At 48.1% G+C, this 27,861-nt stretch overlaps 1 protein-coding gene across 2 annotated transcripts in view; it reads left to right on the plus strand.

The window, feature by feature from the left end:
• Positions 1-12,836, plus strand: part of LOC144169524 (beta-alanine transporter-like) — a 58,293-nt gene extending 45,457 nt beyond the window's left edge. For both annotated transcript variants that reach the window (XM_077698733.1, XM_077698734.1), the window contains exons 5-11: positions 2,174-2,342; positions 6,588-6,720; positions 7,459-7,586; positions 8,342-8,556; positions 9,455-9,636; positions 11,695-11,888; positions 12,145-12,836. In XM_077698733.1, coding sequence (XP_077554859.1) covers positions 2,174-2,342; positions 6,588-6,720; positions 7,459-7,586; positions 8,342-8,556; positions 9,455-9,636; positions 11,695-11,888; positions 12,145-12,217 — 1,094 coding nt within the window. In that variant the 3' untranslated portion in view covers positions 12,218-12,836. The remainder of the gene's footprint in view (positions 1-2,173; positions 2,343-6,587; positions 6,721-7,458; positions 7,587-8,341; positions 8,557-9,454; positions 9,637-11,694; positions 11,889-12,144) is intronic.
• Positions 12,837-27,861: the final 15,025 nt, after the last annotated feature.

Here is a 27,861-nt window from a genome sequence, read left to right on the forward strand (position 1 = left end):
AAGGGCGATGCAGAAGCAATGTTATTTAAGAGGAACCCTAGAAAAATCCACTTCTGATATGAAACTTCTAGCTTTTAAAACTTTCATCAGACCGCTACTGGAGTACGCCTAAGTCATATGGAACCCACACAGTGTAACCGACATTTCGAAACTGCAGAACGTTCAAAGAAAGGCCGCAAGAATGATTTTTATTTCTACAATAGACACGCGCCCCTACAGCACTTTTGCAAACCGCGAATTTAGAAAGTTTCGCAACTAGACGCTAGTGTGAAAGATTAATGTATTTTATTTGTTTAAAACTTTTTATTTGGTTTTATCACCACAAATTTCTAATCGACACTGGTGCATACATTACCCCGTTCATTCGTCGGCAGACGCGTTCGCACCACCCGAAAATAGCCAGCGATTACGCATGCAGAACTAACTCTTTCCAAAATTCTTTTTTTTCCCGAACCACAGGTGAGTGGAGCATGTTGCCGGCACATGTTGTAGAATGCCCGGATGTATTATCATTCATGCGTGAGCTCCCAAACCCACCAAAATGTACTTGATTTGTGCTTGAATGATGTGATTTTTTCCCCTGTAGTCGTGCGGTTTCCTTTCGTTGTGTCGCCCACTCCTGCTTAAAGCCTTGCCCCAACGCTAGCAGTATATCTTTAAATGAAATAAAATAAATGATTTAAAGCCTCTGCTAACAATTTAAAGGGGTGTGCTGGCCATACACTCAAGGCGATAAGATATTGGGGCTCGAAAATTGGGTGCTTGCATCTGAGCCATCGGGATCTGACGAACACCCACTCCTGCGCTAAACAGACGTTGATGAAGCACACCCCACTTTGGTGCTGGCGAACTGTTGCGACTAGAATCTGCCCGCCACGCTCGACAATGGCTCCACGTCTGCGCGATGATTTAATTATGAGGCACTTACACGCAGTTCTCACACCGTTCGGATAGAACAGACACATAGTATATTCGTCTCTTAAAGAAGCCATGAGGACAAAATACAAGCTGGGTTCATTAAAAAGACTGTTTTGTCCCAATAACAATCATACAATTTTATAGCCAACTTCAAACAAATAATCTAGGTATTAAAGAAAACATAGTCAACAGTGGCGACTGCATAGCCACTTGCCATCAATTTTTGTATGACGGCACGTAATCTTGTTTGCGCGATGGGCTGTCGCCGACCTAAACAACCACCAAAAAAACATAGTTGGGAAATTGTAGTGGGGCCTCTAGGCCCGTTTGATCTTATCACCTGAACGCTTACGCGCAGTTAACACACTGATAAAAATGTTGTTATTGCCGGTCAATAACACGTCACTCCTGCCCATATTACGTGACTATGGCGCGAAATTTAAACTTGCTCAATATTTAATCCTCTTTTTTTGTTTGAAAAAGCGTCTTTCGTTGCTGGAATAGAACTGAGTGAGCTACACAGTCTATTTCTTTCAAATGGAACAAAGTTGTATTTGTTTTTATGGCCCCTTCAATGAAAAGGCTGTGGCACGGTGGCACAGACAATATGGAGGTCCAAAATTAAGTTTTCTCTCTATTTCTGTCAGACTAACGGCATTATCTATAATAAATAGGAATCGCATAAACTATATAGATCAAGGACGCCGTGTAGGAGGAGGATCTCCGCACATCCTCTCACACAAATGATAAAAAAAACGTAGAACTTACTTTTCATAGAACGTCTCCTAATAGCAAATTATTTTAATGCGAAACTTTACATGTGTTGCGTTCCGTGAATTTTTCATGTGCGCAAACAAAACTTCTGGAGTCTGCGTGTGTTTCTGAAACACGAGGCTTTCCATAGTACGCGGCGACGGAAAACGAACGTCTCGTTGTGTGTGCTATTACCACACGGTCACCATCAAAGTCCAACGTTCATCTAATGAGTAGCACATGAAATCTACACGTCGCATCACAGTCTACATTCACACCACCATCTCTTGGCTGGCGTTCCAAGCACTTGCGTGTATGAGGTTCCTTCGAATTCTCGGGGCGGGGGCCCAGCCGCCAAGACAGGGTGCCGCGTGCTGTCCGGACCCCAGTTTTTCTGGTCACCAGCTTTCACCGAGTGAAAGCTGATTTTTTTCTTCGATGTATTTTTCTTGAACAAAGTCAACCCGTCATGATTATCGGTTGCTCACCCTTGTACTTGCAGCAATCGAGTTCACCACATCCCACAGACGGTCCCTGATTACGCTCATCTTCGGAATCACCTGGGCTTTCCTGGGCGGCGCGCTTCCTTGGTTCGGATACCTGGTCCAGAGCTGGAGGATCATGCTTTTGTCCGGTGGTGTCGGCGACTTGGTCCTTATAGTGCTTGTCTTGTGAGTGTGAAACTTGAACGGTTATTTTATCACGGCTAAACAGCCCTGTTTTTCACCATAAATGAGTCATAGTTATCTCAACGGAGGTCTGAAAGAGCAGACCTTGTCCTTTAAAGAAACGTTAACAAAAGATTGATGGTGGGGGGGGGGGTTGTACGCCTGAAAACTGGGGCATGGTCATTGTGTGATGCATTTAGTAAAGCACGCGCGTTTTGTATTTGTATATCCCCAGCCCTAATGACACCCGAATCGACGTAACAGATAAAATGCCGACACGGATCGTAGGCTTACGCTACCCGAGAAAAGTCTATTTAGCTAGCAAGCACGCAGTACTGAATTTTGAGAAAATGGGCCAGACTTCTGCAAAACAGCGGAACCATCATTTCAGGTATAATGAAGATTCTCTGACGGGGATGGGCTTGTTAGACACTTGAACCTGGTAGTACACTTTCTTAATTTTCTGTATAGGTGACACTCAGAATAATCGTATTGGGTGGAAATTCGTACAGAAATGGCAACACTTGAAAGCTCGGCCGTGCAACAGAGTGACAAATAACGAAGAACTCAATAGTTAGGTAAGTAGGTGGTAGGTACGTAGGTAGATGAAACGTGTATTGAGAACAAAATACAAAAGTGGTGGGTGGAACTAGTGGCAAATAATATAATGTTCATACTCAGGAGTCGTCGTATGTGCTGCGGCTGCTGGCAGCTCAGGTTATCGGGAACCTTCTTTGAGTGAGGCATAGGTCTCCACAGAGCGCTTTTCCGAATACTATCTTCTAAAGCTGATGACAACGGAAGGCATTTTCGCAGCAGTATTTACTTGCTCCGCGGGATTGAGGGCCCCGCATGTGGTTAATATGAAGAGCGAGGCGAGGACTGCAATTGAGCAAGATTTGCTGGAGGAGCGGCTCAGCTCTCCCAGATGTAGGAATGTGTGGTGGTAAGGCGTGTGAGTGTTGGAAGCCGGGTGATCGTGTGGCTCGAGGACATGTCCAGTAGGTTTTTTTCACACCATGATAGCGTTACACATCTGACAGTCGGGTGTGCTGGTTCGGGTCTGATAATGGGAGTAATGAGATCGTAAGGGAGGTAAACGTGGCTGGAGATCTTTGGGAGAGGCCTTCGTCCTACAGTGGACACAATCAGGCTGACGATTATGATGATGATGGTGATGATGATGGTAGTGGAGGTGAAGGAAGAGGAAGGGTGTGTGTTGGGAAAATTGAAGCCCATTTGCGTCGTGTAACATCAAGGGGTAGGCGAGGGAAGGTTGCGGCGGCAGTGGTGGACGTGCTTATTGGTCGCCTCCAAGCCTTGTAATGTTCAGACCTGTCTTCTTTAGCGCCGTAGTCCGTTGGCCAGGGTTTGGAGACCGATTCGCACGAGTGAGAGCATCAGGCCTTTCACTTCCCACAGCACCCTTGTGACTGAGAACTCACTACAAGAAACGTGCAGATGCCTGTGAGCCACCATGTAGGATCTCAGGTAGTGATGAATTTGCGGGGTAGTAGTTGTTAGCAAAGTCACGCAGCCCTCCTTGACTGACTGTACAGATAGTAATATAGTCGGTATAGTACCATTTTAACAAAAGTGAATCGGCGACTGCTTGATAATGAGCAGCTCCCCGGGCGGGAGGTACAGTTTTATGCTGGTGGATGGCCTCGTCGTGGGGACCTATACGATGTTGTATGTAATTGTGGCACCCGTGTAATATGTGTCATGTGATAGGCTGGCAAGATCGAGGGCTCTGCTTCGACAGCTACAGGGGTGGTATGAGATCGGGCTCACGTGGTGTAGGATAGGCTTGACCGTGCCGCGAAGAACTGCATCCCATGGTGGAGGTTGTTTTCGTGGGGACAGAGTTGACGGATTCTAAACTAGATATCTGCTAAGATGGTGGGGCTATGGGTGGACGTCGTTCGCCTGTGCAGTTGTGGAGACATATGGGGGGCTACGTTCTACTTAAAGGTATTATGGAGGGAAGTGTCTGCGATGGGATAGTTCCGGGCATACGTGGGCACGTCAAGTTCCGTCCCCGGGCATTCTTGGACAGCCATGTCAAATTTATTGTACTAAGGTTTGGTTAGAGTTACGTAAGGGGTGCACGAAACTCCAGAAACGATGATTCCTTCCCTACCTTGCGAAGTTCGTGTTCTTTGAGGCCTGTGTTGTGCCGAGTGATGCGGAGAAACATCTTATGTTAAGCTTGATTTGTTTGGTGATGGCTGCAGTCCAAACTGCGCTCCTTCCATGTTATCGCCCGCCATATTCAAGACACGGATGTGTGGATGACGGGAGACTAGGTGGCTTTTGATGGTAAGGCTGGTGTGGGAGCAATACGCGTCTGCTTTTTTGTTGTCGTTAACGACAACGACGTATTTCAATTTTCTCAGGGAGAATTCCAGAAACACAGATTAAGCATATGTTTGAATAATGTCCAAGCCTTCCTGAAACGTACATCCTTGAATCACTGGCCTGCCGCGGAATCACCACCAGCGTATCTACGCCCACTTCAGGGCACAGGCCTCTCCCATTAATCTCCAATTATCCCGGTCCTGGGCTAACTGCAAACAATTTATCCCCGCAAACTTCTTGATCTCACCTGCCTATCTAACTGTCCGCCGTCCCCTGCCACGCTTGCCTTCTCTAGGAATCCAAACAGTTATCTTGCCTTCACTTTACATGCCCTGCCCACGTCCATTTCTTCTTCCTAATTTCTACTAATATGTCCTTGACACGCATTTCTTCCCTGACCCACTCCGATATTTTCTTTTCCTTTAATGTTACACCTATCATCTTCCGTTCCATTGCTCGCTGAGTAGTCGTCAATTTAAGTTGAACCCTCTTAGTGAGCCTCCAAGATTCTGCCCCGTAGGTGAGTACCGGTAAGATGTAGCTGTCATACACTTTCTTTTTAAGGGACAATGGGAGGCTGCCATTCATTATCTGAGAATGCCTGCCGAACGCGCTCTACCCTATTCCGATCCTTCGAATCATCTCTGCCTCATGGTTGGGATCCGGGGTCACAAGTTGGCCTAAGTAGATATATTCCCTTACCTTTTCCACTGCCTCCTCGCCACCTATTTCAAACAGCTGTGCTGTCCCGAGGTTATTGATCATTACTTTAGTTTTCCGCATATTAGTTTTCAGGCCCACGGTTCTACTCTGTTCGGGCAGTGCGGTAAGCATGCTTTGAAATTCGTCCCCCCAGTTACTTATGAAGGCAACGCCATCAGCAATTCTCAGGTTACGAAGGTATTCTCCATTAACCCTTACTCCCAGCTGTTCCCAAACCAATCCAACATGTTCCCAATCTGAATACTTCTTGTAAACATGCTGTGAATAACATTGGAGAGATGGTGTCTCCTTCTCTGACGCCCTTTGTTATAGGGATTTCACTGCTCTCCTTATGGAGGATGATGGCAGCTGTGGACCCATTGTAAATATCCTCTAGTATTCTTACATAACGTTCGTCTGTACCCTGGTTTCGTAATGCCTGAATGACTGCTGAGCCTTCAACCGAGTCAAATGCTGCATAGGGGTTCAGTATACTCCGCGCATTTTTCTATAACCTGATTGATGGTGTGAATATGGTCCATCGTTGAATATCCTTCACAGAACCCTGCTTGTTGCTTAGGTTGACTGAAATCTAAGGTGGCAGAAATTCTGTTAGCGATTACCTTCGTCGGTACCTTGTAGACGACTGCCAGTAAGCTGATCGGCCTGTAATTTTTCAATCGGAGATCAGGAATAGTAAATAAATTTAAGGGTATGTTTTTATTGGGAGATTGACGAATGTGTGAGATAGGATAGAGCCTTGGGGCATACCACGGCGTAGGACAAAGGTGGGGGCGGCTGGTTATCGGGTTCAATGAAGCCTGCAGAGCGGCTAAAAAGAAAGGACCTAATGTAGTTGAAAAGGCGTTTCCTGTACTGAGTTCTTTTTATGGCTTTGGAGGATTGTGTTGTAAGCAACATTTCATTAAGCTTTTTGGTATCTACGCCAGTGATAGTGCGTAGTTGTATGGTGATAAGGTGTTGAAAAACATGTTCCTGGATGAGAAGAGATGTTTTGGTGCCTATGTCCTTCCTGGGCTTGGGGGACAGGGTTCACCTGTTTTACAGGTCATTCAAGGCGGGTGAGAACGTTTTGTTTCACTGTTCACCTACACATGATATCTTAGGTATATAGCATATAAGGCTGGTTTGCCGGGATTCGTTGATTGCTATCTCTGTTTGCAGCATTTGCGTGCCGGAATCCCCAAGGTGGCTTCTGTCTGTCGGCCGAAAAGACGAGGCAGTTGCGTCGCTAGTAAAGGTTTCTCGTGCCAACCGAAAGACCGTATCCGAAGAAACCCTCGAAGCACTTCTTCAGGTAATGTATGCGAACGTTTGTGCCCAAAAACTGGAAAAGCTGACCCCATCCGCAATGCTGACATTCCCTGTCTATGGACTCCCTCCCTCTCTCATTTTTTAAGCCCATGGATTGCGTCCCGTAGATATTCAGGCAAATATTTGCATTGGATAATTGGATACACTTTACTTGTTTTGCGTCAGAGTATTTAACCGTTAATATTTATAGTATGCAATCTATAACTCCGCGTCCCAGTTTTGATGTTTGAATATTTACTCTGGAGACTTGAACCACCCCAGTTGATGGGATATTTTTTCCTTTTGTCATGTCGGACTTTCTACAGCTTACAGTGAGCGTGAGCCAAAGGGGTTGAGTGTTGTGCTGCGAATGTGGATGCACAGCTTGGCAAGGTCGGATACAACGTCTCTACGTCTGTTTACGCAATAGCTTAACTGTCGAGAACTAAAGCTTGCAAAAAAGCACAACACGCAGCAGTGCAATCAAGGCGTGCAAGTTAACAAAATGTGGACGCTAATACCTGATGCAATACGCTTCACGGTGTCTCTTGGCATGCAAGGTTATGATTAAGACCGACCGTCTTAAGAAACCGCAAGGGACTTCTAGTTTTACAAATAAGCAAAGTTGGGATTTTTAATAAATGAACAGGTGAGGTAATCCGGCATTTAGGTATCTAAAGGTACGCGTTTACTCCAGTCGCGCCAGGTACTAAGTTCTGTCTCTTTTTGTTGGCTGCTTCAGACTGAAACGGACGTAACAGGCAAAAAGGCGAGTAATGGAGAAAAATCGCCAAACTTCCTGCAGACTACGCTGCTTGTCGCCAAGTCTCCCCGTATCAGAAGGCTGACATTAGCCATCTACTTCACGGGGTAAGAGAGCTCATCCTTCTGATATTCTTAGCTCAGGTGGGTTTTAATTTCTAAAATATGGTACGCAGCAAATCTGCCAGTCCCATCGGTGCGCGCGTCCATCTATTGTATTCATGGTGAACATAAAAATTCCATTCTTGACACAATAAAATCAACGAACTTCGCATGACCTTGAGCACCAAGATATCTTCGTAAGACAAACATACAAGACACTTCTTGAAGGACAAAGAGGCTATCACCGAGAGAGTTGAAGTTGGCCTAAATAAAATTCGGACTTAGTTTCAATCCCGTATTAGTGAAAAGACCCGTTTGTGAACATTAACCGTTCCGGTTACGAACGGCACATGTTCCCAATGGTTTTCTAACTCAACGTAGGGAAAGAGAACCAATGAGACACCTAACAATATCAGATTTTCGATGTTTTTTGTATCCACATGTAACTTTGAACACTCTTCAGTGCCAATCTAAAAGCTGCCGCTATCTAGAAGTTTACGTGATATCCTAACAACCCATCTTATCTTCTTACGCGGAATTTTCCAAAGACAACGACATCAAAAAATGGCGTCTTTTGATGTACCGGGGATCTTGGGCAATCAGCACTTCGAAAACTAAAAGGTATTCCCTACCTCAAGTAAGCTTTCTTAATTTGATCGAGGTGAAGATTAATTATCTTTTCTACGTTTTTTTTCTGCCGCTTTGCAGCTGGGCTTCGGTGTTCCAAGAGGAAAAAACCTCGTCTGTTCTCGTGCGCGCAGGTTCATCATCGGGCTTTGCTACAACGTGATGTTGCTCCAGCTTGGAAGGCTCAACCTGAACATCTACTGGGCCTACACCCTGGCCGCTTTCTCCGGCTTCCCTATGACTGCTGCCTGCGTCCCGCTCATGGACACCATCGGTCGCCGGTGGACCATAATGGGATTTTTGCTCATCACTGCTGGCACTTGCTTACCCTTGGGTCTTCTCCGGCTAGGTAAGGTGGCTGTAAGGACAAGGAAAGAATTGAGGAGCCATCCTAGTAATTCAGAACTACATGGTCAGCGAAGATCTTGTACTGTACCAAAGGAAACGCGCGAAGTAATCAACTTACAAGAGTGCTTCTGCATCGCGGCCCACTGTGTTCCCTCCCAGCGCAGATACGCGCGCGATTAAACTCTCGTATTACATTTTACTAGTATACATATATTTGTTATATAAAAATGCGCTAAGGATTACGTATCAGAGCCAACAAACAAAACGATAGCTACTCTTCTTTTGCTCGCATGCTTGTCCTTTTTAGCCATAGCTAAGATATTTATGTGCTAAATAACTCTTGCTGAGTGGTCTCGGAATCGATTAAGTTTCGCTGGAGTCGGCAGCTCAAGTCAGCGCCTTCTTGGTTTGTTTAGTGGGTGTTTGGCGCCTTTCATGACAACGGGATGTAGAATATTTTTCTTTGTCTCCTATTGCTGTTCTGCTATGGTCTCGCCTCTCCTCGAAGACGTTTTTTGTTCCGCCAGAATTCTGTTTTACGTCTGGTTCATGATGTGTCGGTTTTTGATGTGGTAGGGGGACCACAATCATATTTATTTACATGGCATCGTGGGTTGGGAAGGATCCAGCCAGCAGCGGCCGTCGTGGAGCCGAACATGAGTGAGGGCGACCTTCTTTTGTCTTGATGGCAGGAGTTCGCCAGGTGGTTTCCCGCGCCAAGTTAATACGACAGTGCCCTATTGCGTATGGCGCAAGTATTCGCCAAAGTCTGTGTCGGTGTGATGTTTTCAATACACTGTAAAGCAACCTATTTTTCGTTTGTTCGCACGAGCTTCATGTAGCACACCCGGCTTTTAATAAGCCTCGCTGGTCGTCTGTGTTGTCCCCTTTTTCTGCAGAATCTAACGCGCTCACACTGAGCCTGGCTGTGGTGTCGATCATGGCGGTGGCGGGTGCGTACCTCACGACAAATCAAATGGCACTCGAGGTGTTCCCCACCGTCATACGAGGAAGGGCTGTGCTGCTCCAGAAGCTCCTCGGTGAGGCTGGGTGCCTCGTCGGCACGCAGGTTGCCTCACTGGTGAGAAATAGTTCCCTTCTGCCCACAATGAAGCTATAAGTGTCAGCTCCTTCCCGGGAAGCGTGGGAGGATTTTATTCCTGACCACCGGGGCTGTTTTTCTGAAAGGGGGAGAGAATCAAGAGCGTTGCACTGCGAAAAAATGTTCTAACCCTGAACAGGGCGGACCAGAGCTGCTTTCTTTTCTTCTTGCGTGCAAGAACTGTGAGATATACGTAAAGACATCGCTTGAATTGGGCGGATACTTTGTGATGATCTCAACACGGCAGATACTTTTCCAAAATTTTTGATGCGAATAACGTATAAGTGAACCCCAGCAGGGTGCTTGGCGCGGCTTTTGTGTAACCTCTTTTATAAACCCCATTATGGTTCATGGCGACTGCATGCATCGGGTTTCCTCTAATTCGATACCATTATTACGCCAACACGTCCAGCTCTTATAAATTTTCTAATTAGCGCGTTATGCAGCAAGGCTTAATTACGGCGTAGCAACGAAAAGCATACACTTGTTCTATCGTGACGTGACCACGAAACCTAAGGTGCTACTTGGGCGCGTGCGCGGATCAGGGGCAGGTTATCCATGGTTCATAGGGCTCAAATTAACCGGGCCCCCGGACTTAGGGAGCCCCCCGAGGTGTGAAAAAAATGGCAGACTTTGTGGTATCGCTTGAACAATTAAAACATCCTGCTGGTTTCCCCTGAGTGAAAAAGATTTTTTATTTCAATAATGAATGCTTCGGAAAGGGTCTTCGTTGCATATGGTGCATAATTCTCAAGTCTCTTTAGTCTGAGACAAAAACGTTACAGACACCCACAACCATGCATCAAGTAGAGCGCGGGAGCTGATCCAGCTTATGGACACGAAGAGCAGACGAATTGTGATTGACGGACTGAGATCTCATCAACAAACTGCTCGAACAAAACGCCTGTAGAAACTAACACGCGTTTCTTTCTATTTTAAAAAAAGATTAATAAAAAAGAGAAAACATGGTGATGCCCATAGACGCCCCATTTCAAGGTTGAATTTATGCGGATCGCATAACCTCTTTTCTACACTTTGTGAGAGTAAGAAAATTATGTAGAATTGTAAACTTATTCCGCAATTCAATACCAGAAAACCTGCGTGCCATATGAATGTATTTTCTGCTCTTATAAAAGTGGATATTGTCTGAAAAAAATGTCAATGTGTGGTCTGTTTAAAGGTGAGCGATCTATCCATAAATAATAATACAGTTATTATTTCATATAGAGTGTTAATAAAACATAGACGACTCCTTTTGCTAAAAGATTTAGTTCCCCGCTTGAGGAAAACATTTCAGTAATAAAGGATTTCAAATATTTGCTGGGCTGAGACAGCCCATACATTTTACATATCACTGTTTGTATAAAAACGTTGCTTAGGAGAGCGGAAATTCCTGTTGCTGGAGGAAATAACAAATAACCAGACGATTGGTAGAGTATTTATTGTATGAATGCGCTAATAGTTCCTGAAAAAGCTCCACCTGTCTACTTCGGTAGTGCTCTCACGCAGGCAACCATAGCATGCGCTGCCGAAATAGGGAAGCAGACAGAGGGAGCCATTTTTCACGAATTCGCTTCCTGGTGTTCCAGGGAAGATGTTGTTTCTTGAAGCAAAGGTAAACTGCGCTGAATCTTAAGACGAATGGAAGAAACACAACCGAAACATAGAGTGCACTTCTAAGGGTCCTCCGTATTTCTTCCTTCAACTTTACTTCTCGCGCAGTTCGCTCTTCTTTCAGTGTAAACCAACTTACCCGACAAATTTTAATTCTGCCTATGTCTCTTCGTCTTGTGGTGTAGTTCAACTCCGATTACAATCTCTCCGCGTGCTTTCACAGAACGTAGACGCCCAGCCAATGTTCATAAACAGTCCTGAGATTCTTCGTGTAAGTAGGACTTGTCTTCTTTGTAGGAAATTCCAAACAGCGTCGTCTCAACAATGACGAGAGGTTAAGGCGGGAGTAGAAGGTGGGGGGAGGGCCCTATTTCTCTTAACCGGGCCCTCAGCGCTGTTGATCCGGCCCTGTGCGCGCTGCAGGCGGAGAGCAACACTTACACCCCTGTGCTGGTGATGGGTGTGCTGGCTGCGGTAACTGCGGTGGTGGCATTGCTCCTTCCGGAGACCTTGGAGCAGGAGCTTCCCCAAACCATCGAAGACGGAGAGAACTTCGGCAAGGGCCAGGGTCTCTGGTTCTGCCCCTTTTCGATGGCCAGGAGAGCCAGGAGAGACCGGTGCGTGTCGCTTGATAGATGTCTAATAATCGATTAACACTATAAAATAGGCTGCGATAAGAATGGCGTAGACGCCCACCAACTGCCCTCACGAAAGGACGTGCGGTAGCCATGTTTTGATTAAGTTGAGTGAGAGATCTATAGCGAAACATATCCGCGGCCCTTCATAAACTATTTTAGCTTAGATCATTATTCTTCGAACTTTTGACTACACTAGGAAAAGGCTGCTCATGAAACGCACTTTTTCCATGCGCAGATTTGAAGAAAAACGCTCCCGATCAGCGCCAGTTCATCCTGAAGAGGAACACGGTGACGATGCTTCGTGTTGAAAGCGGCTTCATATCTGTGTTAGAAAGTGACGCCTCTCTGTTTGTGGAGATGAGCGTACCCCACGAAGAAGTGTGTAAGCCGTACTGCCGACTTCTCCAGACAAATCTATACAGTCAGCCAATCCTGCCCTGTACGCTTCTTCCTCGCAACGTGACTGCGGGCTACTCGACTTCGCGAGAATAACCACGATTACAATGTAAACGTGACGGACAGTGTTTCACAATTTGAAAGTGACTGCCATGTTGTGTTCAGGGAACCCATGGATGCATCCGTGTTCACGAGACTGCGGTCGAAGGGCTTCATTAACGTCCGCCGTATCATGATCAGTGTATATGCTACTAGTTCTATGCCACAGATGCGTAAAGACGACCCATCGTCGGTGAATTTGCCGTTTCTCGTATCACCCGACAACACAAGACTTCCTCAAGTTCTTCACCCGCCGTTGGCGGACGGTCTTAAAACCCTCAAAACCCTGTCTCAATAAAGTTTACTCCTCTCCCACCAAGCGGGCGCCCTAACAGCTAGCGCCAACGCTCGTAAAATAGACATTTATTCATCCTACTCGCCCTTCCCAAATGCAGGCACAAGTGAATTAAAATTACTTTTAAAAATGTTAAATAGTTTGAATCTTTCTTGCAACGGCGAAGGACATTGTATCATGCCACTCAAAGCTAGACAAGCTGACCGTCCTAACGATATGTTAGTCATATATGTAGTGCTGAATGATGCACTTCAGCGGCCACGCAAACATCCTCCAAAATTGTGAGAGCATTGCGATGAAGTAGGACGCCCCCCTAACCATCGATTTAATCTTTTCCCCGAGCGGGCTTATAGCTGCAAATCTTTATTTATTGTTGCCACTAACTCACCCGTTGCCGCCCTCACCCAACTTATTCCCCTACGCAGCGACTAACTCGCACAAGAGCACGCTTACAGGACATCAATAAAATCAAATCTCACAAAGCACTTTTCTTCTGAGTTTTCGCTGAGCGCTTGTTACAGTGGCTTACCACCATAGTTTTGCAACTGTCGTAATGTTTTCAGGTTTTGCTACGGGGTATCAGCGGTGTATAGGCGCGGACGGCCACCTTCCGTTACTGCCGTAGTTGCTACCGCAATCGATGCGGATGCTTCAGACTTCACAGCGGTGCGTCACGTAGTGAGACGTGAGCGGCCACGACGACTGGTGACTGCTGCGCCTCTGGGAGAGGCGGCTATGTTATGCTTTGTGGGTATGCAACACTGTCGGAGTGTTGGCACTCGCAAGAAACGGAAAGGCGCAAGCGTAATCGTTGGCCAATACAACTGTGCGGGTATATCGCCCTTGCTTGCCTTAACATTACGTAGCAATAACGTTAAGGCTAATTACGTGCTAAGCAACGTCAAAATCATTATACGCCAGGTTGTGGGTACCCGTCAAAGTCATAGGACCTCGAGCCGTAAAGTTAGGCCTAAGGCTATGCGAGGAAAATCCCGGGAAAGCGTGGACACTTTGCGCGGCGGATGTGTAACAGAGCTATCTTGGCGCCATTTTTTGGTGGATAAGGGTAATGAGTTGGCTTTGCCGGAGGTAGAAATATCAAAATGTGATTAGAAAATTATATGTGCTTTATTACAGGCAAATGCAACATAATCACGTGGCAGCAAGCAGCCAATCTATAAAGGTCGCATATTGGCTTACTAGTTATATATCTTCTGTACACGCGAAGGTAATCGCTCACAAAAACTATACACACATGGCACGGCAGATGAAGCAGGTGCGAATGGCGTAATTGCGACTTCGGTGCGCAATGCATCGGGCTGTTGTTATTTTTTTCTGCCACCCACAAAAGCCGAACGTAAACATGAACTAGATTGTGATTGGTTGATTAAAAAACTTAGGTAACTCTAAACTGACAGCCTCTCTTTCGAACTCCTGCCGGGTGTGCCTCTGTGTGGTAATCTCTTCCAGTGGATTCCACTCTGGATGAAGGCAGTAATTTGGTCGTGCTTTGGAACGCTCTGGAGCTATGGGTAGGACCAAAAATTATTGCTTCGTGAATAGCGCAGCAATCAAGAAAATTGTCTTCCATAGAGACCAGGGTCTTGGTAATCGCCTAAGATCATCGACTGTGGCTATTGTTGCATGAAAATAAATGATCACTTGAGTTCTCATTGATGTGCTTGTGGCTGCTGGTGGGTACTCTTCCTTGCAATTATTCAAACACCTTCCTTCTACATAATTCGAAATAAAAGTCTTAACATTCGCTTCGTCTTCGCTTCGAAGACAAACATTACCACTCGTCCATGCCTACAAACGAGCTTACACGTGCCAATAACAAGTGGGTACAGGAAACTGGAGGAGCCAAAGACGTCTGTTATAGTTACAATAAAAAGAAGACCGTTGATATTAGTTTATATATATATATATATATATATATATATATATATATATATATATATATATATATATATATATATATATATATGTTGTGAGCATCCTGGGCAATCTACCGGCACCGGTTGGCACAGTCGGTCTTGGAGTGGGATCATCGGACTGCCATCAGTGCTTCCTCTTCATCTGTACATTATCATCATCATTAGCGAACGTGCTCGTGCACTTCGTCCTCATCTCTGTGAATACTCATCATCATGGTGTGTACTCGGGCGTTCCCTGCTCGAGCCTCCGAACAAACGGTCGCCCGAACATCGGCCTCTCCGGTGAACCTTGTCCTCTCAAGTGGTGGAGGGTGCGTTTCGGTCCCGCTTCGTACCTCTTGGGTCCCACTCCTGGAGCTGCGTTCCGGTCACCGCTTGCCTGGCCCAGCCATGCCCATGACCCGAGAATCGGCCAACACTGCCGCCAACCCGGCACCGCCGCAGTGTATCATTACGACCCGCCAGCGCGACCCGCCATCGTTCGCTAGCCTTCGTGGCGAAGATATTGAGGAGTGGCTCGATAGCTACGAACGAGTCAGCGCCTTTAACAGGTGAGACGACCGCGCTAAGCTGCAGAACATCTCGTGCTCCCTCGACAAAGCAGCCAAGACGTGGTTCTTCAACAACGAGCACCGAATCGCTGTCTGGCCCGACTTCACCGGGCAGATACGCCAGAAATTTGGCTCATCCGCTGCTCGTACTGACGCCGCGAAGAAACAGCTGGACTATCGCATGCAACATGCCCAAGAGACGTATACGTCACTATATAGAGGACGTTCTTGCGCTGTGCCGTCGGGTGAACGGGGATATGCCAGAGGCAGATCGGGTGCGTCACATTATGAAGGGGATCGGCCAGTTTGCATTTTCAGTCCTTTCTGTGCAGAACCCAGCGACGGTAGCCGATGTGGTCACGACGAGTCAATGATTGGACGAGCTGCAGTCCATCCGCCTACACAATGACTCGCTGGCACCTGCCTATCTCACCAATGATGAGCTACGCACGATGATTCGTGCCATAATTCGTGAAGAGCTCGGCAACCAACCGTCACTATGCAGTGCCAGCGTTCGTCGCAGCGCTCCTGCACCTGGGCTTCGTGAAATAGTTCAAGAGGAGCTGGCGTCTATGTCCTGCCTTTCGGCGTCCCCTCTACCGACAGCGGCAACGAACCCGTCGTATTGCGAAGTCGTAAGCCGAACGCCCTTGCCGTTGGCGCCAGTCGCTGCTCAGCCTCACCCTGGGTTTGTGGCAGCTGTTCCTGCGGTCTCCCGCCCGCAGACCTTCCAGCCGACGTGGCGACACCCCCGCCAGGACCTCCGCGCTCGCCGGCCAACGTGTTACTATTGTGGAATCCCTGGTCACATCTATCGTTTCTGCAGGCGACGCCAGCAAGACGAAAGACGCGGCTACGATGTCAACGAACGAGATGACTTCCGTTTTGGTTCCGGTTACCGTCCACGGTCCTATACGCCTCCTATGCGACGCTCGTCGTCTCCACCTGGCCAACCAGCCTTTCATCACGATTCCCGAGAAGTGCGCCGCCGATCTCCGTCACCGTATCGCCGCACGTCGTCTCCTCTTCGCCCTGTCTCTCATGAGACTAACCAATTAGCGGGAAACTAGGCCCTGAATTTTTTTGGGGGAAAAATGCACCAGTTTCGAAAATCGAAATTCCCCCACGTCATCCAGCTAATATGTTATCGGTATCGGTTGAGGAGATTCGTGTACAAGCTTTGAGTGATACGGGAGCAAGCATTTCGATTATCCATGCCGATTTGTGTACACGTTTACGAAAAGTGAGGACTCCCTATGTAGGGCCATCTTTGCGCGGTGCTAATGAGACTGCACTTACACCTTCGGGATACTGTACAGTTAGGGTTATGATCGCCGGAGTTACTTACCACATATTGTGTGCTGTGCTCTCTCCTTGTGCCCACAAGCTTATATTGGGCTGGGACTTTCTCTCTTCGACGTCTGCTATTATTTCATGTCGTCAACCCGCCATCGACATCTCGGATACAGAAGACTTCATTGTTTCCGCTTCAACGGAGTCAGCGACTTTGACAGCAGATTGTGTTATACCTGCTAGCTGCGAGCACATCTTGCCGATTTCCGCTGGAGCCATTACTGGGGAGATGTCCTTGTGGTGCCCTCTGCTCGTTTGCTATCGCGCGGCATTACAGTCGCTGCGGGTATTGTCCGATTTACGCAAGGTACTGCACTCATTACTGTTCAGAATGCGACGCCAGAACCAATTCTGCTGTTTAAGGGTTGCACGATTGGATCAGTTAATGACGAAATTGCCGCCGTTCTCCCACCTGCCGTAACTCCACAGTCTCCACCCAAATCGGTTTCTGCCTCTCCCACACCTCTTCTTGGTGCCGTCATCAGCCCCGATCTCACTCCATCCCAAAAAAGTCTCTTCTAGACGTGCTCTCTAAATACCAAGCTTCCTTCGACTCGTGCTCCCCCTCTCTTTCGCAGACTTCTACCACAGAGCACTGCATCGAAACTGATGGCCCCGACATAGTTCGCCGTCGTCCATACCGTGTCTCACCATCAGAAAGAAAAATAATTGACGACAATGCGGCCGACATACTCAAGCGCAAAATCATACGCCCCTCGGCAAGCCCGTGGTCTTCACCTGTCGTCTTGGTGGAGAAGAAGGATGGCTCAGTTCGCTTTTGCGTTGATTACAGGGCGCTAAATAAGATCACTCGGAAGGATGTGTACCCGATCCCTCGCATTGACGATACTCTGGACGGCCTTCAAGGCACTGAGTATTTTTTCAGACTGGACCTACGGTCCGGTTACTGGCAAATTCCGCTGCGTGAGTCGGACAAAGAGAAGACGGCATTCTCTACGCCTGACGGCCTCTACGAGTTCAACGTGATGCCGTTCGGGCTGTGCAATGCTCCGGCCACGTTTGAACGGATGATGGATACAGTTCTCCGTGGCCTAAAATGGAAAACGTGCTTCTGCTACCTTGACGATATTGTCATCTTCTCGTCCACGTTCTCCGAGCACCTCAAGCGTCTGGAAGAAGTATTAGCGTGCCTTGCCCGCGCTGGGCTTCAGCTTAATGCAAAGAAATGCTGCTTTGCGAGTAAGACTATTAGGGTATTGGGCCACGTGGTCAGCAAAGAGGGCATAGAACCTGATCCTGGCAAGATCGCCGCTTTAGTCGATTTCCCTCGTACGCTCCACTTAAAAGATCTACGGAGCGGCTTGGCTTCTTACTTCCGTCGCTTCGTGCGTAACTTTGCGGCCATTGCTTCTCCTCTACACAAGCTTTTAAAGTCTGGCACGCCCTACGACTGGTCGATCGAATGTGAAGCAGCCTTTCATGCACTTAAGGACGCGCTCACATCTCGACCTGTTCTGCGCCACTTCGACGAAAAGAGCCCCACAATACTCCACACGGACGCCAGCGGTCATGGCCTTGGCGCTGTCCTTCTGCAGCGGGACGCCCAGAATCAGGAAAGGGTAGTTGCCTATGCCAGTCTTTCCCTGACAAGTGCTGAACAAAATTATACCATCACAGAGGAAGAGTGTCTGGCAGCAGTGTGGGCTGTTCAAGCATTCCGCCCATACCTTTATGGCCGCCACTTCACTATCGTAACTGACCACCACGCTCTGTGTTGGTTGTCTTCCCTCAAGAACTTGTCCGGACGCCTAGGCCGCTGGGTTCTCCGCCTGCAGCAGTATGATTTCGTCGTCACACATAAGTCCGGCCGGAAACATCTCGATGCCGACGCCCTGTCTCGATGCCCTCTGACCACCATTCCGTCACCTGCTGGGGAGGTCCCGAAAACCGTACTCCAAGTAGCACCCGTTACGTCTCCTGCCCCGGAAGACCCTCCAGAACTTCTTTCGTTGCAGAGGGCGGATACATACTGTGGTCCTATCATTGACTACCTTACCGGCCGCGTACAACCTCCCAACAGTCGTGCTCGCCGTCAACTCGACAAGTTCCAGCCCCTGCATGGCACGCTTCACCGTCGCAACCACCACCCTACCGGCCACAAATGGGTCCCTGTCGTACCCCGTTCCCTTCGCACATCGATATTGCAAGCTTGTCACGACGATGCCACGGCTGGTCACTTTGGATTTGCGAAGACTTATGACAGGGTCCACAGCCGCTACTTCTGGCCTGGGATCTCAACTGTCGCAAAATACGTTTCCTCGTGTGCATCTTGCCAGCGTCGCAAACGTTCGACGGCTCCCCCTGCCGGGTTGCTTCAGCCCTTACCTTGTCCCTTCGCGCCTTTCCAGACGGTCGGAATCGACTTGTATAAACCTTTGCCCATCACGCAGTCCGGTCACCGGTGGATAGTGACGGCGGTCGATCACTTGACAAGATATGCTGAAACTGCACCTGTACGCTCCGGGACAGCCGCAGAAGTCGCCGAATTCATTTTACATCACACCATTTTGCGCCATGGTGCACCACGAATACTTCTTAGCGACCGCGGGCGAACCTTCCTGGCGACCATTGTTGAGGAGCTCCTGCGTGCCTCCAACATCGTGCACAAGACTACTTCCGGCTACCATCCCCAGACAAACGGCTTAACCGAACGTTTCCACCGAACTCTTTCTGACATGATCTCTATGTATATAAGCCCCGACCATCGCAACTGGGACATTATCCTCCCCTTCGTCACCTTTGCTTATAACACTGCACGTCAGCGTACTACTGGCTAATCTCCGTTCTTTCTCGTCTTCGGCCGCTCACCTTCCTATGCTTTCGAGTCAACTTTCTTCTCCGCCCCTGTTTCCTCTGACGCACCAACCCATGAGCAGTACATTTCACGGCTCGCATATTGCCGAGAACAAGCGCGCTTGCACACTGAAGCTCATCAGCAAGTCAGGAAGACAAGACACGACTCGACACATTCCTCCGTTCGTTTTCACCCTGGTGATGAAGTGCTCCTATGGAACCCCGAACGGAAGCCTGGTCTTTGTGAGAAGTTCCTTCAGCGTTTCCTCGGCCCTTACGTCGTCCTGGAAGAGACTTCTGCAGTTAATTACCGCATAGCACCGATAGGCCCCGTAACAGACCGTCGTCGCCGTGGCGTCGAAATAGTTCATGTATCTCGCCTCAAGCCCTTCAGACGCCGGGCTCCAGAATGATTCGCGGCCAGGCGGCCGGCTCCGCAAGGGGGGGTGGGGGGGAAGTGTGAGCATCCTTGGGCAATCTACCGGCACCGGTTGGCACAGTCGGTCTTGGTGTGGGATCATCGGACTGCCATCAGTGCTTCCTCTTCATCTGTACATTATCATCATCATTAGCAAACGTTCTCCAGCACTTCGTCCTCATCTCTGTGAATACTCAGCATCATGGTGTGTACTCGGGCGTTCCCTGCTCGAGCCTCCGAATAAACGGTCGCCCCGAACATCGGCCTCTCCGGTGAACCTTGTCCTCTCAATATATATATATATATATATATATATATATATATATATATATATATATATATTGAATATTTTGGCACTTCCCAAAACGTTCCGTAGGTGCCGACCGTATGATGAGCCCTCTCCAACAGAATGCCATCCTTTCGAAGAGACGCATTTAGCCCATAAATGTGTGTAGGAAAACCCAGGTCCCCATGCTCGTCCCTGAAATAGCCCGAAGAACGAAAGTAGATACAATCTGGGCATGTCCGTCTATTTACCCACTTTCCCGACATCATATAGGATTTGGGAATCCTATATATCCCTTTCGCCTCGTTCACACTTTTGACTAGGAATTGTCATCTCCCAGTTGTGGGCTGCTTCCATGCCGACGCGCCATGCAGGTCGGGTTGAGTCGGTACACCCGGGTTACCCCCGTCGAGGAGAGTTTTCTGCTCTCTTGACTTGGGAAATAGAGAAGCTGCTGGCCCCGCCGGCTTTCTGCTGCATGAAAAAAAAAACACCACATCGCCCAGGCAAGACTCTTTATAGCCCAACCTCATACGGGGCCATCTATCAACTAGCAACAATTGTATGGGTAAACCTAACCGTGCCTCGTGAACATCACATGGTTGCATGTATTGAATATCAAATGTAATTTGTAAATCTTTGTAAACAACGCGTCTGAAAAAACAACCTTTTAAGTCTGCTTGGGCATGTTGGCGATTCGAAAAATCGCGCTTCCCACGCTAACGCTCCTGAGCTGTTAGTGCTATTCTGCACATAGACGGTTCCAGTGACCATACCTGAAACGGTGGCCGTCGAAGCCCAGGTCAAGCTCCGGCGGATGGGCTCTCTGTCTGTTTACCAGGCAGGGAGCTCCGGGACCTCCTCAGCTATCAGTGTAAGGCTGTGGAAGAAAGTAATCCCACTCCCTGCTTTTTTCTATATCATACGGCATTTTCTAAACCAGCCCCCAAACGTGATCAGCCCCCGAAAAGGGGCCGCACCGAAGAATCTTTTCCTCCTTTGCCTTCCATGTCGCTCCCAAAGCCAGATAACTACCCTCGTTTTTTGATCCTAGAATCTGTAGACAAATCGAAACCGGTTATCTATCAATCCGTATTTCTTGTTTCGAAATTCTTTGAAGGTATCATCGGCAAAGACGCCAAAAAGCTCAGAACTGTTGAAGTGCTAGTTGAGGTAAAAACTCAGCAGCAATCCCTAATCCTCCTGAAACAAACCAGCATGGCAGATCTGGAGATTAGGGTCGCACCCCACCACAGCCTGAACAGCTCTCAGGGTGTGATCTCTGAGGCAGATCTCATTTCTGAAACCGATGCCGACCTTCTGGAAGGCTTCAGGGATCAGGGCGTCACGGCTGTAAAGCGCATATTCACACGCCACGATGACAAGCAGATAGCAACTAAACACATTATCCTGACCTTCGATCGATCCACCTTGCCAGACTCCGTACATGCCGGTTACATACATTGTTCTGTCCGCCCGTACATCCCGAACCCACGGAGCTGCTTCAAGTGCCAACGGTTCGAGCATGGCACAAACTCTTGTCGTGGCCGACTTACCTGCGCTGAGTGCGGTCGGCATGACCATCCTTCTGACAATTGTGAATCTGAAACCTTTACCTGTGCCAACTGAGACGGACCCCATGCAGCATACTCGCGAAAATGTGTAAAGTTTAAGCAGGAGAAGCAGATAATTCATGTCAAGGTAACAGATAACATCACCTTCCTATAGGCGCGAAACAGGTTCGCCTCTTTCCCCCTGGGGAGGTACGCCGACGCAGCTCGCCGGGGGGCGGAGCGGCGTCTTGTTTCGGTGGGGACCCAGTACCGCGAGTCAGACTTGGTCCCGCCGCCGCCCCCCCCCCCCCTGGGTTGCCTCCGGCGGCCCAACCCACCACCACGCCGCTCGCTGCGCCAGCAGTGGCTGGGGTGGCACGCACGTCCGGTGGGGATGCTGCTGCACCCACTGTTCCCTCCTCTCCACCGGCCCGAAGCACACGCGAGGGCCCGGAGGAGATGGAGATGGAGGAAACCGCAGCAGTTCCCACCTCCGCCGCACCGCCTGTGCTACCCGGGGCGCGCCTGACGCCCTCGGTGGTCCCGGCCAAAACGAAGGGCACTACAAAAGGTGTCATGTTCGGGGGGTCCGGTACGCCGGGTATCCCTTACAAATTAGATGATGAGATGGATGTGGGACCTTTCCTGTCTCTTTCGAACCGCAAGGAGCGGGTCCCTTCATCTAAAAAAAACCTCCAAAAAAAACCTCTCCCAAGAGTGCAAGCCCCGAAAGACCTTACGTAAATAATCACACTCCAGTAGTTCTAACACATCATAATGGGAAGAGAAAACATAGTTCAGTGGAACTGCAGAGGCCTTCTGAATAATCTCGATGACGTGTATGACATTCTGCATGCCAAGGTTAATGTGCGTCCAAGAAACAAATTTAAATTCTAATCAATCAAATTTCTTAAATAGCTATGTCGTGTTCAGAAAGGATAGGGTTGGCTGCACATACTCTTCGGGTGGTGTAGCCATAATAGCTCGGAAATTCCTAGCATGCCACCCTATCGCTCTCAACACCGTCCTTGAGGCTGTAGCAATACGCACAATAAATTTTAATGGGTTGATAACGGTATGCTCCATTTACATGCGTCCTGATTTTACACTTTCGAGCTCTGACTTCGAGGCGTTGGTCGACCAGCTGCCGGAACCATACATCTTAACAGGCGACCTTAATGCGCACAACTCTCTTTGGGGCTCTCCTCGCACAGATGCCCGAGGTCGCCTGATATAGAAATTCCTTACATCTTCAGGAGCATGCCTCATCAACAACCTGGCTATTGGCTCCGCAGTTCTCTTTCCTCTTCTCGAGTGGGATGTTGGCACTGACCCATATGGTAGTGACCACTTCCCCACCTCACTAACATATCTAAGTAAAGGCCCATGCAGTCCATCTTCTCAAAACAGGTTCAATGAATCAAGAGCTGACTGGAATACATTTACAGAGACATCCAAACTGCACCACACATCCATAGGACACCTACACGTTGAAGAAGCTACCGAACTCCTCACGGCGCGCATCCTCGACGCCACCAAAAAAAGTCCATTCCCCACGCCTCTGGTGCCCATGCAACCAGAGGAGGCCGTGATGGAATGAGGACTGTAGGCGGGCGCGAGAGGCCCAGAACAAGGCGTGGGGTATCCTTCGTCGGTACCCCACGTCGGGTAAGCTTATTTTGTTCAAACGGGCCAAGGCGTTTGGAAAACGTGTGCGCCGTGAGGCAAAACGAGAGAGTTGGCACACCTTCTTGACATCCATAAATTCTTACACAGCCACACACAAAGTCTGGACACAAATACGAAAACTAAAAGGACAACAGACGCACAGCCTGCCCCGCTGGTTAGTACAACAGTGGACACACTGGAAGACCAGGCTAACACACTTGCACAACATTTCGAACACGTGTCCAGTTCAGCACACTACACAAACACTTTCATGAAACACAAAACATCTGTAGAAAAGAAGTCCCTGCGTGATAACAAGTCACACACTTCTTACAATTCTCCTTTTTCAATTCATGAGCTGAAGGTTGCTCTGAGCACATGTAAGCCTTCAGCTCCAGGTGCAGACAAATCACATACACCATGATACAACACCTACACCCAGACACTCTTGAAACACTCCTACATCTATAAAACATATGGCTTTCGGGGCACATTCCTCGCTCTTGGAGGGAGGCCATAGTAGTGGCTTTACTGAAGGAAGGAAAGGACCCTTCCTCTCCCGCTAGCTATCGGCCCATCGCCCTTACAATCTACCTGTGCAAGCTCCTCGAGAAGATGATAAAGACGAGGCTCGTGTACTTTCTTGAGTACAATGGTCTTCTCGAGAGCTGCCAGGCAGGCTTCAGGGCAGGGCGGTCCACCAACGACCAACTCGTCGCGCTCGAGTCTTATATAAAGGACGCTTTCCTCCACAAACAATATTGTATGACGGTATTCTTTGATCTGGAAAAAGCGTACGATACCGCGTGGCGGTATGGCATCCTAAGCGACCTGAAGTCCTTCGGCATGTCGGGTAACATGATGAACACACTTGCCAGCTACTTGTCTCAAAGAACCTTTCGTGTGCGCGTTGGAACTGCACTCTCTAGGGTTCATGTGCCGGAAAATGGAGTGCCGCAAGGTGGAGTTTTAAGTTGCACCCTTGTTATTGTGAAAATGAATTCGCTGTGAAATGAAGGCGCTGCCACCGTCGATTTCCTGTTCAATCTATGTAGACGACGTTCAACTCTCCTTTAAATCCTGTAACTTGTCTGTCTGTGAGCGCCAGGTCCAGCTTGGTGTTAACAAACTAGCTTGCTGGGCAGATAGCACTGGTTTTAAATTTAATCCCGGGAAGTGCACTTCTGTTTTTTTTCCAAGAGGCGTGGCATCCGGCCAGATCCAGACATTCAACTCAATGGTCTCTCGATTCCTGTCAAGAAAGAACACAAGTTTTTAGGTATAATCTTCGACGAAAAGCTCACATTTATCCCACACATAAAAGAACTAAAACATAAATTCTTAAAGACAATGACTATCCTGAAGGTTCTCTCGCACATTTCTTTTGGCGCTGACAAACAACTTCTTTTATTACCAGCTTGATAGGTTACGATTGGACTATGATAGCGTTGTTTATGGGTCAGCAAGAAAAAATCCCTCAAAATGCTGGACCCAGTGCTCCACCTCGGGCTCCGCCTGGCATGTGGCGCCTTCTGCACTAGCCCGGTCGAAAGCCTCTATGTGGAGTGCAACAAATGGAACCTACAACATCAGCGAGCATACGCAGATCTCCTTTATGCTTTTAAAATTTCATCCATGCCACACCATCCTTTTAAATCAGATTTTTTATGGTACGTCTATGACTGAACTCCTTTTAAATCGACCATCGTTCTCTGCGCCCTTCTCTTACAGAGTTAGAGAGGAAGTGTCAGAGCTTGGTGTCTCCTTTTTAGATACAATCCAAAGTTCTCTAACAGATTTTATAGCACCATGGCATCTCCGCCCTGTATCACGCGACACATCTTTCACACATATAGATAAAAACCGAGCTCCCACATGTGCAATTCTGCAGCACTTCTTGTATTTGCAGCAGAAGTATCAATATTCTGAATTTTATACGGACGCCTCTAAGACTGTCACCTCTGTGTCCTGCGCGGCACATGGGCCCGGCCTTAATGTCACTAGAACTCTCAATAGTAATACTAGTATCTTTACGGCAGAGGCTTACGGTGTACGTTTTGTTGTTAATTATATACTTTAAAGCCACATCCCACAATCCAGTATATATACAGAATCCCTCAGTGTTGTGCGGGCATTGTCGTCAACAAAGTCTTCGAAAAACCATGTTGTCAATCTGATAGTCAAGGGTATTATGTCTGTGTATGTCCACAAATTTGAACTGGTCCTATGCTGGGTCCCTGGCCACTGTGGCATAGCCGGGAACGAAGCAGCGGATCGAATGGCTGCTGCTGCTACACTCTTGAATACAGTACACATAACCACATTACCCTACACCAACGTGAAACCACACATCAGACAACAACTTCGCAAAACATGGCAAACACACTGGAGTGAACAAACAGACAACAAGTTACACGTAATAAAACCTCACTTGGGACCATACACCACCGACACACGCAACAGATACACTGAAGTCTCCTTGGCTAGATTACGGATAGGGCACACACATGCAACGCACTCGCACCTTCTCACTGGATCTCCAAGACCTCTGTGCAGCAGGTGCGGAGAGGCCCTATCCGTGATCCACATCCTCATACAATGTCAGGCACTAGATATTACATGACGCAAACACTTCGCACAACTACACACACGACATATTCAACCACACCCGTCATACTTCTTAAGAGACGATGCCATGTTTTTGGTTCAGCGCACCTTTATATTCCTATCAGAAGTTCACTTCTTACAACTCATCTCATACCACCCATAGTTTTGCCCCTGGTCCTATACACCAGCCACCTTATTTATCCTTCAACCACTCCTGTTCTTCACCCTGGCCCTTTACACAAGCCGTGCTCATAGTCTTTAACTGATTTATCCGTGTTCGCTCCTCATCAAATAACTTTGTGTTTGGCGCTCTTTGACCATGTCGGCCTTGCACCATTAAACTCAAACCATCATCATTAGTCTGAATGCTTAGGCTCCGTTGCGTGTGCATGCTTTCTTTGCTATGTTTTATGAAGTATAACTGAATAAGTTGCGTGATCATACACGTAGGTCTCGTTGTCAATGCGCAGTTTGTCCACTGACAGCTTCATCGGCTTCTTTAAACGTTTGGCGAATACAATTCATTTTTGCCTGGAATAACCCGTAGATGGCGAGAAGTCCTCACCAATTGAGAAGCCGGTACCCTTTAGTTTGTGCGCGGTAGAAAGAACTTTTTGTTTGCCTTTAAAGCAACTCATTTTAGCGATGATTGGCCGTTGCTTATGCGTGTAGTACTTCCCCAGTCTATGCACCCGTTCAAAGTGGTCATTTGTTAGGGAGATGCTAAGTTTTTCAGAACAGAAAGTTATTATTTTTTGCTCGGATGTTTCCCAGCCTTCTTTGTCTTCGTCATCTATACCAAGAAAGAGCAGATTGTCCCAGCGTTGCCTGTTTTCCGCGTCATCACATCTAATCGTTATAGACTGTAGCCTATCAGTAATATTGCGCAATGCCTCATTAGGTACAGAATCAACCACAATGAAATAAACTGCAGTCTTAGCGGTTTCCAAGGCGGTAACTCTTTCCATCAATTGCTTAATCTGCTGGTCGGCCACATCTTGCTTTTCCGGAATACTTTTCAATTCAGTGAGTATTCTTGCCTGAACAGGTTCTAGCCTGCCGACAACCTTCAAACCTGTGGCGACTTTTTCTTCAGAGTGGGCCCAGGGTTGGTTTCTATATCGCCCAAACAATGAGCAATAGTTCGACCAGAGCATGGCACAGCCGCGCCGGAAGGTGGCATGCTCGCCGCACAAAATCTAACAATGTCGCTGGGCACGACACCGCAACCAAAAAACGATTGTCGCTCTTCACACAAACAGCGCACTCAAAGTGACTAACCTGTAAATACAGCAGTGGTAAGCGACCCATTCTCGATGCGGCGTCGTGCCCAAAGGAAAAAGTTGTAGGCGGGCGCTTATAACCTGCGGTGGTGACGATATCAGTTGACGATCCAGGGAGCCAGGCGAGATTACTGTTTCCGTCCAAACGTGGCTGTCCGCAAAACGATGTCGACTGGAGCGAAGCTGGTTCTGATGGCTCTGCTGCCAAGAAGCGGGAGCCCACGAGCTGAAGCCCATGAGCAGTATAGCCTATAAATGCAGCAGTGGTAAGCGACCCATTCTCGATGCGGCGTCACGCTTACAAAGCTCGAAGTTGTGCCTTAACCGTGGTTGGCGCGTTGTACCCTCGGGCCGTATATATCGACAGTAAGCACTGTGTCACATATGTTCGTTGTCGGCTTATAGGTTCCCCTGCATTATGGATGCAGGGGAAGTCATGGATGCCTGTTTCTGCTTCATTAGATATTTTTCCCCTGTTCATTTATTTTTAATTGGCTGCAAACCTGCCATAGCGTTGCTGGAGCGGGTGTTGTTCCCCAGGTTATTCTTTTTATTTTTGGGAGGGGGGGGGAACATGGAAAAAGAATTGGAAGAATTGGATGCAGGGGAAGTCATGGATGCCTGTTTCTACTCCATTAGATATTTTTCCGGCGCAGTACAGGTCTGCCACCCAAACGTTTTGGCTGACCAAA

This window comes from Haemaphysalis longicornis, unplaced genomic scaffold (assembly GCF_048455015.1).
Source record: "Haemaphysalis longicornis isolate Haplotype H1 unplaced genomic scaffold, Haemaphysalis longicornis Haplotype H1 scaffold_2, whole genome shotgun sequence".
NCBI lineage: Eukaryota > Metazoa > Arthropoda > Arachnida > Ixodida > Ixodidae > Haemaphysalis > Haemaphysalis longicornis.